This window comes from Oncorhynchus nerka, linkage group LG16 (assembly GCF_034236695.1).
Source record: "Oncorhynchus nerka isolate Pitt River linkage group LG16, Oner_Uvic_2.0, whole genome shotgun sequence".
In the NCBI taxonomy this organism is placed as follows: Eukaryota; Metazoa; Chordata; class Actinopteri; order Salmoniformes; family Salmonidae; genus Oncorhynchus; species Oncorhynchus nerka.
Genome location: NC_088411.1, coordinates 44410004 through 44422214, shown reverse-complemented (window position 1 = coordinate 44422214; position 12211 = coordinate 44410004). Strand labels below are relative to the sequence as shown.

The following is a 12211-nucleotide window of genomic DNA, read 5'->3' as shown; positions in this document are numbered from 1 at the left end:
CTACATTTGACCAGGGTTCTTGTTTAAAAAGTAGTGCACTACATAGGGAATAGGGTGGCATTTGGGACACACAGTTCAAGCAGGCGCTGGTGGTACATCGTTAACCTCTGCCTCTCTTACCTTGCCTTCATTAGTCAGCAGCCTATTGGGGTCTAATGACTGATGTGTTTGCATTGGCAGGTTTTATTTTTTTAACAGCCTATTGACCCAACGTGTCTGATTGAGTGATACATTGAATTGCTCCTCGGAGAAAAAGCTTTATAGATTTTTGTAATGCCAGTAATCTATTCTGAGGTGTTATGTATAAAGCATATCTTATAGTCTTTTGTGTTGTCGTTGTCGCTTCCTTAGAAATACATTTTAATCAGATGTATGTTTTAATCTGTGATATTCTACGTGGAAATACCATCACCTCTGTTCAATGTCCAACGACAAAATTTCCCTTTGGGAGCAAAAAAACAAAAAAAAACTCCAAATCCAAAATCCTATTTCTAAAAATGATTTGTCTTCTTCTCAGTTCTTTGTGATGGACCTAGTGGTAAAGGAGAAAACACTGAGAGAAATGGACATCTCAAGCCAACTGGAGAAGATCGTAAAGATGGCAGAGAACACGGAGGAGAGACAGCCTCCTTTTGGTCTGCTGACGTCAGATGGAAGAACAGAATGGGCCCAGGCTAGAGACGTGCTCATTAAAGGTTTCACTTCAGAAAATCTTATTGTCAATAATTTTAATATCATAACTATAATAATAAGACTAATATCAAATAATAATTTAAATCATAGTAATAATTTGAAATAAACCATGGGAAGACTATGAAAACAAATATATTTGCATAAACTGACCTAGTCTGTCTGTCCGCCTGCCTGTCTGCATGCCTGTCCGCCTGTCCGCCTCCCTCCCTATCTCCCTCCCTCCCTCCCCTAGATTCAGTTAACAGAGAGTCGTTGGCTGTGATCGAGAAGTGTCTGTGCGTGGTGTGTCTAGACGACCCCAGTGGGATGGAGGTTGGGGATACCAGCCGAGCCCTGCTGATGCTCCATGGAGGAGGCCATGAGAAGATGGGGGCAAACCGCTGGTATGACAAGCCAATGCAGGTAGGGCGATGCCAACCCTGGACCCTTATATATCAAGTGTCTCGGTGTAGTAGCGCTGATCCAGGATCAGTTTAGCATTTTAGATAATAAAGAATAAGATGATATGGACAAAGTGTGTGTGTGTGTGGGGGGGTCTGATTCTAGATCAGTACAATACAGGTCCTGAGGCCATGGAATGGAATATAAATGTTTGTTTCAGTTTGTTGTAGGGGAGGACGGAGTCTGCGGCACGGTGTGCGAGCATTCACCCTTCGAGGGAATAGTTCTCGTGGCGTGTACCGAATACCTGATGAAATTCATGTAAGCAAACTAGCCGAACTCATTTACATGTATGTGTCCATATGGACAGGGTTAAATCTGATTAGGTGGAGTTGACGACTGGTGACCCACAAGGTTCTATTCTAGGTCCCGGTGTCCCCGCAAGGTTCTATTCTAGGTCCTGGTGTCCCCACAAGGTTCTATTCTAGGTCCTGGTGTCCCCGCAAGGTTCTATTCTAGGTCCTGGTGTCCCCCAAGGTTCTATTCCAGGTCCTGTGCTTTTATGTCTGAGAGTTCATATTTACTCACCAAACACGCAAAGTACTTCATTACAACATAGTTAACGGCCAGTTTATTACATTAAATCTTAAATCAGATATTTAAAATTTTACGCATGAGACACATGATGTAGTTAATGTTTTGCAGTGTAGTTCACATTCACAACTAACATTTTATTAGAGGTCAGTGATGAAGCAATATTATGTTAGTGAATAATAAATTATAATAATAATAAAACACTAATCTAAGGAAGTCATGTGATCGTGCTCTCTCCACAGGACAGGAAGTCCCTCCAAGATAGGGAGGGCCACCAGCGTGTCGGAGCTTCCTGCTCCTCGCAGACTGCTCTGGAAGACCACGCCCCACATCCAGGGCCTCCTGAAGGCTTCTGCTGAGAGACTGCAGAGGCAAGACACACACATGATTGCACACATACACATATAAGCTGTTTTTTTGTTGTTGTTGACCGTTTTAATGAAAGTTACTTAAAAGTTTTACCCAGACAGACATGATTTAACACGGATATAAAAAACAGAGGCATTAGGAACTTTAACATATATTGATATTTCCTTCTCCTCAGGCTGGTTAGAGATCTGGACATGGATGTACACAAGTTTGAGGTCTATGGAAAAGAATTCATCAAGAAGCAGAAGATGAGCCCAGATGCGTACATACAGGTGTCTCTACAACTGGCATTTTACAGGTGTTGTACACCTTTAACTCTTGTTACTACCCATCCCGGATCTGGGAGCGTAATCATCAACTGACACTAATTAGCATAACGCAACGGACATAAATTATCCTAGAAAATATTCATATTCATGAAATCACAAGTGAAATATATTGAAACACAGCTTAGCCTTTTGTTAATCACCCTGAAAATATGCTTTACAGCTAAAGCAAGACAAGCATTTGTGTAAGTTTATCGATAGCCTAGCATAGCATTATGCCTAGCTAGCAGCAGGCAAGCTGGTCACGAAAATCAGAAAAGCAATCAAATGAAATCGTTTACCTTTGATGAGCTTCGGATGTTTTCACTCACAAGACTCCCAGTTAGTTAGCAAATGTTCCTTTTTTCCAAAAATATTATTTTTGTAGGCGAAATAGCTCCGTTTGTTCTTCACGTTTGGCTGAGAAATCGACCGGAAATTGCGGTCACGACAACGGCGAAAAATATTCCAAATCCGCTACATAATATCGACAGAAACATGGCAAACGTTGTTTATAATCAATCCTCAAGGTGTTTTTCAAATATCTGTTTGATAATATATCAACCGGGACAGATGGCTTCTTAGTAGGAAAGAGTGAAACAATGGCTGCATTTGTCCTTTACGCACGAAACACTCTGAGAGACTTCAGCTGACCACTGACGCAGGCTCATTTTTCAAAATAAAAGCCTGAAACTATGTATTGTGACACTAGACACATTAGGGAAGCCATAGAAAAAGGAATCTGGTTGATGTCTCATTCACTGCTCAATAGGGACGCAGAGGATCTAAATAAGAGTCCCTTCATGATGTGATTTTCCTCAGGCTTTCGCCTGCAATATCAGTTCTGTTATACTCACAGACAATATTTTTACAGTTTTGGAAACTTTAGAGTGTTTTCTATCCTAAGCTGTCAATTATATGCATATTCTGGCATCTTGTCCTGACAAAATAGCCCGTTTACTTTGGGGACGTTATTTTTCCAAAAATGAAAATAGTGCCCCCTAGATTCAAGAGGTTAAGAACGTTCTCTAAAAGGACATGTTGTTGGTTGTTTTAATCCTGTTTCAACACATTTTTCCTTTGATTACATTCTTTACTAACAGTCATATTATTAAAAAAAACCTAAGTCATATTAATGTAACAAAAAATTTATTTTGCTATTTCCCAGAAAGAAACTATGTTCCTTTGTTCTATCCGTCGTTTCCATGACAGTGAATTATGCCTCCATTGACATACAGTGGCGATATTTATTTTGAGTCATTTTTCTGATTTCCCCATGCAATGGGCTTGTCCACTTATAATGAGTGCTTCTATCCTCTTCTCCCATAATGCTGTTCAACATCCGTCCTTTTCTCCCATAATGCTGTTCATCTTTGTGAAGGCTTCTCGGACCATAATGCTGTTCATCTGTGAGTCATTTTTCTCCCATAATGCTGTTCATCATGTCCTCTTCTCCCATAATGCTGTTCATCGTGTCCTCTTCTCCCATAATGCTGTTCATCGTGTCCTTTTCTCCCATAATGCTGTTCATCTTTGTTCGTCTTCTCCCATAATGCTGTTCATCGTGTCTTCTTCTCCCATAATGCTGTTCATCATGTCCTCTTCTCCCATAATGCTGTTCATCGTGTCTTCTTCTCCCATAATGCTGTTCATCATGTCCTCTTCTCCCATAATGCTGTTCATCGTGTCCTATTCTCCCAAAATGCTGTTCATCATGTCCTCTTCTCCCAAAATGCTGTTCATCATGTCCTCTTCTCCCATAATGCTGTTCATCATGTCCTCTTCTCCCATAATGCTGTTCATCGTGTCCTCTTCTCCCATAATGCTGTTCATCGTGTCCTCTTCTCCCATAATGCTGTTCATCGTGTCCTCTTCTCCCATAATGCTGTTCATCATGTCTGCTTAGTTTTTTTATATTGCTTTTCTGCAATTTTCACAAGTATGTGGTACATTTCCTCAACTCTTAGTAGAAAACTCAAAACAGATCATTGAAAAGGCTTTTGTTTCAAAACTCTAAAGCACATTTCCAATTAACTAAGTACAACACACAAAATCCTAGTCATTTTTTAACCAAACTTAATCAGTTTCATCTAGAAAGACAAATTTCACATTGCAATACACATTCCTATAAAGTAAGTGCTTTTCACAATGCTCACATTACGTTTTGATTTGATTCTCTTCTCTGTTGTTAAAAGACATTTTACTTAATCCAACTGCTCTTAATTGATGATCACTTAACCGTTTGGTAAAAACTATAGATGTAAAGTGGTTTGTCTTCTACAGATTTTGAGGAATACAACGAAAATGTATGTCTGTAAAGTAGAAACATACAAAGTATGGTATACTTCAATGTACTACTATAATGATAACTATTAAGATTTTTATTTCAAATAAAAAATAAAAAAAAATACAAATTTAAATCTGATATTGACGAGTTCAGAGATATACTGTATGTAACAAATCAAATCCAAGTTGGTCGCCTATGCGGATTAGGAGATTGTCACGTTCTGACCTTAGTTCCTTTTTTATGTCTTTGTGTTAGGTTGGTCAGGGCGTGAGTTGGGGTGGGCAGTCTATGTTATTTGTGTTAGGTTGGTCAGGGCGTGAGTTGGGGTGGGTAGTCTAGGTCTTTGTGTTAGGTTGGTCAGGGCGTGAGTTGGGGTGGGTAGTCTATGTTATTTGTGTTAGGTTGGTCAGGGCGTGAGTTGGGGTGGGTAGTCTATGTTATTTGTGTTAGGTTGGTCAGGGCGTGAGTTGGGGTGGGTAGTCTATGTTTCTTTTTCTATGTTATATTTCTATGTGTTTGGCCTAGTATGGTTCTCAATCAGAGGCAGGTGTCGTTTGTGCTCTCTGATTGAGAATCATACTTAGGTAGCCTGTGGGTGTTTAATTTCTGTTTAGTGTTTGGTTCACCTGGCAGAACTGTTTCGTTTTCTCTTCGTTGTTATTTTGTGTAGTGTTCAGTTTTCCTACTAAAATATGACGAACACTTACCACGCTGCATTTTGGTCCTCCTCTCCTTCCACCAACGAGAACCGTTACAGAGATTTTACAGCAGCTGCAGTGCTTATGTTTCTCGATCCAACAGCGCAGTAATATCTATCAATACAATAGCAATACACGCATTATCCAGAAAGGCAAAAACAATAGTAAATATATCCCCTATACAGTAAACATGCATCTTAAACGAAGTTACTGTGGTAGTTTTCTAACACCCTAATATATGCCATGTACATAGCAGAGACACTTTTATCCAACGTGGCAACAGTCCATACATTTTTGGTATGTGAATCCAGTGGGAATTGAACCCACAACTCTGGGTGTTGCTAGTGCCATGCTCTTATGAACTGAGCCACGAACAGGACCACTACAATGCATAAGTACAATATAATACTGTAAAATACAATACACGATTACAATACAATACTGTAAAATGCAATACATGATTACAATACAATACTGTAAAATACAATACACGATTACAATACAATACTGTAAAATGCAATACAGGATTACAATACAATACTGTAAAATGCAATACATGATTACAATACAATACTGTAAAATACAATACATGATTACAATACAATACTGTAAAATGCAATACATGATTACAATACAATACTGTAAAATACAATAAAATACTGTAAAATACAATACACGATTACAATACAATACTGTAAAATGCAATACATGATTACAATACAATACTGTAAAATACAATACACGATTACAATACAATACTGTAAAATGCAATACAGGATTACAATACAATACTGTAAAATTCAATACACGATTACAATACAATACTGTAAAATGCAATACACGATTACAATACAATACTGTAAAATGCAATACATGATTACAATACAATACTGTAAAATACAATAAAATACTGTAAAATACAATACACGATTACAATACAATACTGTAAAATGCAATACATGATTACAATACAATACTGTAAAATACAATACAGGATTACAATACAATACTGTAAAATGCAATACAGGATTACAATACAATACTGTAAAATTCAATACACGATTACAATACAATACTGTAAAATGCAATACACGATTACAATACAATACTGTAAAATACAATACACAATTACAATACAGATTGGCAGGGGTATGATTGTCATCCCCATGAGCGTACTACCTTCCTTCAGGATTGGATTCGCCAAGAGGTTTTCCCCCCCAGGTGCAGGCACGATGAGGATATTTACATGCGGTTTCTATGACAACCTACGGCCAAATGCTCGAGACAGGCTTGAATGCAAACAAACTAGTGCCTGCTTAAACAATGGATTACATTGTGAAAGGAGTCTTCAATGATCACACCACATGGGACAGAAATGACGTTCAGTCCATTTTAATGGGTAGTTCCGAGTGTATAGACTGATGTGAAAACAGTGTATTGTCCTGTAATTGACAGTACTGTGACATACTACATTAAAAAAAGTCAATTTCTGAAACATGTATCTGACATTTATTTTGGATTTAATTTGTTGATAAATGAGCTACATAGAGCAGGTATACATCATTGGGTATTAAAACCAACGTACTCATTTTATTTCACAGTAAACTTAGATTTTTTTGGATTAATGGTTCTGTGGTGAAAAAATGTCTGCGAACAAAATTAATGAACAATGAAAAGGGTTTGAATGTAAGACTGTCTGCGGTCGGAAAATTCACCCCTTTCAAGTTAGTGTTAGTTTGGCTATTTCAGCCACACCCATTGCTGACAGGTGTATAAAATTGAGCACACAGCCATGCAATCTCCATAGACAAACATTGCCAGTAAAATGAAGAGCTCAGTGACTTTCAACGCAGCACCATCATAGGATGCCACCTTTCCAACATGTCAGTTTGTCAAATTTCTGTCCTCCTAGAGCTGCACCGGTCAACTGTAAGTACTGTTATTGTGAAGTGAAAATGTCTAGGAGCAACAACGGCTCAGCCTTGAAGTGGTAGGCCACACAAGCTCACCAACGCCGAGTGCTGCATCACTCACTACTGAGTTCCAAACTGTCTGTGGATGTCGCGTCAGCAGAAGAACTGTTCGTTGGGAGCTTCCTGAAATGGGTTTCCATTGCTGAGCAGCTGCACACAAGACTAAAATCACCATCAGCAAAGCCAAGCCTCGGCTGGGATGGTGTAAAGCTCTCCGTCATTGGACTCCGGAGCAGTGGAAACACGTTCTCTGGAGTGATGAATCACACTTCACCATCTGGCAGTCCAACTGACAAATCTGGAGAATGATACCTGCCCGAATTCAATGTGCCAACTGTAAAGTTTGGTGGAGGAGGAATAATGGTCTGGGGCTGTTTTTCATGGTTCAGGTCCCTTAGTTCCAGTGAAGGAAAATCTTAACGCTACAGCATACAATGACATTCTAGATTATTCTGTGCTTACAACTTTAAGGCAACAGTTTGAGGAAAGACCTTTCCTGTTTCATCATGACAATGCCAAAGCCATGTCCATACAGAAATGGTTTGTCGAGATCAGTGTGGAAGAACTTGATGGGCCTGCACAAAGCCCTGACCTGAACCCCATCGAACACCTTTGGGATGAATTGGAACACCGACTGCGAGCCAGGCCTAATCGCCCAACCTCAGTAATGCTCATGTGGCTGAATGGAAGCACGTCCCCGCAGAAATGTTCCAACATCTAGTGGAAAGCCTTTCCTAGAAGAGTGGAGGCTGTTAATGCAGCAAAGGGGGGGACCAACTCGATGTTTAATGCCCATGATTCTAGATTGAGATGTTCAATTTAGCAGGTGTCCACATACTTTTGGTCATGCCGGTGTACTTGTGAAAACAGTACCAAAGAAATAAAATAAAATAAACTGTAAGAGTTGAGTATCCTTCATTCCAGCCATAAACACGCACGCAAGCACACACACACACACACACACACACACACACACACACACACACACACACACACACACACACACACACACACACACACACACAGCAGAGCCGGCTCTAGCTTTTTGGGGGCCCTAAGCGAGATTTGAGGGCACTTTGTTTTTGTGTCTACCAGCTTGACGGTGGAAAGTACGTTTTAAAGTACATTTTCTGCAGTTCTACACATTTTGCAATTGGGGTGGAGAGAAAATGTATTTTTTTTTACACTTTTCCTACAATTCTACACATTTTGTATTCTATTATTCGAACTCTCAACAGATGAGTATATCACACACACACACACACACACACACACACAGACACACACACACACGCACACGCACACACACACACACACACACACACACACACACGCACACGCACACACACACACACACACACACACACGCACACACACACACACACACACACACACACACACAACAAAGCATCTGATCTCTCTACAGATTTACAGCACTTGCAATCTATCATATGACTCATAACAGGTCAAATATGTGACTTTGTCTCTCTTTAGACAATGTTCAATGTTATATTATTATATTATATTATTATTATATATTATTATATTATTATATTTGAGACTTTTGAGACTAAATGCAATTATTTATTATGCTTTTGTTTGTATTCAATTTGACAGGATTCAGAAAAGATTAAACGATTGTGGGATGCGATTAATGCCCAGACAAATTCCACAATTGCAGTAAGTACGAGAGTTTGACTAAAACGGTATAAAGTTTATTTGATAAATGTTCTATTCATAAGAAACCTCTATATTAAGTAGATTTAATATTATTAAAGCTCTAAGGGTTCAAGATGGGTTTTTAATTTGATGTTGCAGGCTATTACAGGGATGGGAATAGACAATCACCTTCTAGGACTCAGAGAGATCTCACAGGAGATCCATATGGAGATGCCAGAGATCTTCACAGATGAAACCTACGTGGCCAGTAACCAGTTCATTCTATCCACCAGTCAGGTATAGCATCTCGTCGTCTCTTTGCTATGGGTCTATTGCTATTGCAGCCATTATAATAATAATGATAATAATAATGATAATGATAATAATAATAATAATAATAATAATGATAATAATGATAATAGTGTAGAATATGCACCGTTTAGCAGACGTTTGTATCCAAAGTCATGCTGCTTACATCTAACCTCCTTAATTGACAAGCAGATGAAATAAAATAACATTATATTCAACCAATTGTGTTATAACTGTTTATTACATATATTAAATATCTATGAAGTAATTGGTAACGGTTTAAAAACTACGTATGAATCTCTTGTTAAAGTCCACCTGTGTATATCTTAAAGTACATGTTGCATTAACTGGTACACCTTCTTCAGGTCCCCACCACAGTGGAGATGTTCTGTTGTTACGGCCCGGTGGTTCCTAACGGTTACGGGTGCTGCTACAACCCACAGGAAGACCACCTCCTCTTCAGCGTGACCAGCTTCCACGGCAGCACCGAGACCAGCTCGGCCGTTTTTATCAAGGCTCTGGACGAGGGCCTCGTAGAGATGAGGGATCTGTGCAAGACGAGCAATAAGCCTCCGAGCAACGCTGCTGCTGCCTCGAAGGCGGTTGAGAAAAGCCAAGGAGCTGGCAGCAAGCCTCAGAGCAACACTGCTGCTGCCTCGAAGGCGGTTACACCTCAGAAAACAGGGAAATAAGTAATACTGAGATATCATTACGGTGTCCGTATTTGACCAGCCTCAGTAGTCACACTCAACTTCCCACAGATTACGGTGTCCATATTACAACATCCTCAGGAGTTACACTCAACTCCTGACACGTGTCCAGGTACGTGGTGAAAGTAGCGTTAGCTAGTTGTCCTGTGTGTATATTTTGGTGTTTGTGCGATAAAAGTTGATGTTTCTACGACTTTATCTCTCGAGTCAATATGAATCGTTAACTATGTAACAATGTACATTAAAACTAAATAAGGAAGGAAACATATAGATGTAGAAAATACGATGTAGACGCTCTCATTCACCATCGGTACTCTGTGGGAGTCTAGACAGAGCACAGCTCACTAGTCTGGTAAATAGGAAACTAAAGCCATGCCGGCTATTTCAGCACTGTAGTGACGGACAGCTCCTCTTACTTACTCCTGAATGATCTCAGCGTATGTAGGCTCAACGTACTGTTTATTCAGCTTTGTCGAAACAACTCCTAAATATATATATATATATATATATATATATATATACCGGAATATATCGTTATCAATATATTCACATTTATCGTGCAAACATTGATCATATTGTAACTAATGGGATTCATGTCCGGACGGCAACCTAACCCATAGGGAAAGAGCAAAAGTAGGAACTAGGTTTAATATCATCACTATAATGATGCTGCCAAAGAGGGATATCTATCTAGTAAAGTCTAAAGCAGGGCTCTCCAACCCTGTTCCTGGAGAGTTACCCTCCTGTAGGTTTATATCAGGGCTCTCCAACCCTGTTCCTGGAGAGGTACCCTCCTGGAGGTTTTAACTCCAACCCTGTTCCTGGAGAGGTACCCTCCTGTAGGTTTACATCAGGGCTCTCCAACCCTGTTCCTGGAGAGGTACCCTCCTGGAGGTTTATATCAGGGCTCTCCAACCCTGCTCCTGGAGAGGTACCCTCCTGGAGGTTTACATCAGGGCTCTCCAACCCTGTTCCTGGAGAGGTACCCTCCTGTAGGTTTACATCAGGGCTCTCCAACCCTGCCCTGGGCTCTCCAACCCTGCTCCTGGAGAGGTACCCTCCTGGAGGTTTACATCAGGGCTCTCCAACCCTGTTCCTGGAGAGGTACCCTCCTGGAGGTTTATATCAGGGCTCTCCAACCCTGCTCCTGGAGAGGTACCCTCCTGGAGGTTTACATCAGGGCTCTCCAACCCTGTTCCTGGAGAGGTACCCTCCTGGAGGTTTATATCAGGGCTCTCCAACCCTGTTCCTGGAGAGGTACCCTCCTGGAGGTTTATATCAGGGCTCTCCAACCCTGTTCCTGTAGAGGTACCCTCCTGGAGGTTTACATCAGGGCTCTCCAACCCTGTTCCTGTAGAGGTACCCTCCTGGAGGTTTTAACTCCAACCCTGTTCCTGTAGAGGTACCCTCCTGGAGGTTTTAACTCCAACCCTGTTCCTGGAGAGATACCCTCCTGTAGGTTTTAACTCCAACCCTGTTCCTGTAGAGATACCCTCCTGTAGGTTTTAACTCCAACCCTACCCTCCTGTAGGTTTTAACTCTAACCCTGTTCCTGGAGAGAGACCCTCCTGGAGAGCCCTGATGTAAACCTACAGGAGGGTACCTCTCCAGGAACAGGATTGGAGAGGATTGGAGAGCCCTGGTCTAAAGGATGACAGGCACTTTAATGTTGGTTTGCAAATTACAGCTGGCAATATGTTTAAAGGTGCTAGGTCCTGCTTCATACTGTCTCATACTGTCTCATACTGCTTCAAACTGTCTCATACTGTCTAATACTGCTTCAGACTGTCTCATACTGTCTCATACTGTCTCATACTGCCTCATACTGTTTCATACTGTCTCATACTGCTTCATACTGTCTCATACTGTTTCATACTGTCTCATACTGTCTCATACTGCTTCATACTGCCTCATACTGCCTCATCCTGCCTCATACTGCTTCATACTGTCTCATACTGTCTCAGACTGTCTCATACTGTCTCATACGGCTTCATACTGTCTCATACTGTCTCAGACTGTCTCATACTGTCTCAGACTGTCTCATATACTGTCTCATACGGCTTCATACGGTCTCATACTGTCTCATACTGCTTCATACTGCTTCATACTGTCTCATACTGCCTCATACTGCTTCATACTGTCTCATACTGTCTCAGACTGTCTCATACTGTCTCATACTGTCTCATACTGCTTCATACTGCCTCATACTGTCTCAGACTGTCTCATACGGCTT

The 12211-nt window shown here is 40.6% G+C and overlaps 1 protein-coding gene across 1 annotated transcript in view; it reads left to right on the top strand.

Moving 5' to 3' along the window:
• The window catches only part of LOC115123577 (choline O-acetyltransferase-like), a 23543-nt gene extending 12743 nt beyond the window's left edge, over positions 1-10800 (top strand). Inside the window, exons 6-13 of the mRNA XM_065002331.1 lie at positions 518-695; positions 926-1095; positions 1295-1395; positions 1911-2039; positions 2213-2335; positions 8914-8980; positions 9119-9256; positions 9634-10800. Coding sequence (XP_064858403.1) covers positions 518-695; positions 926-1095; positions 1295-1395; positions 1911-2039; positions 2213-2335; positions 8914-8980; positions 9119-9256; positions 9634-9960 — 1233 coding nt within the window. The 3' untranslated portion in view covers positions 9961-10800. The remainder of the gene's footprint in view (positions 1-517; positions 696-925; positions 1096-1294; positions 1396-1910; positions 2040-2212; positions 2336-8913; positions 8981-9118; positions 9257-9633) is intronic.
• Positions 10801-12211: the final 1411 nt, after the last annotated feature.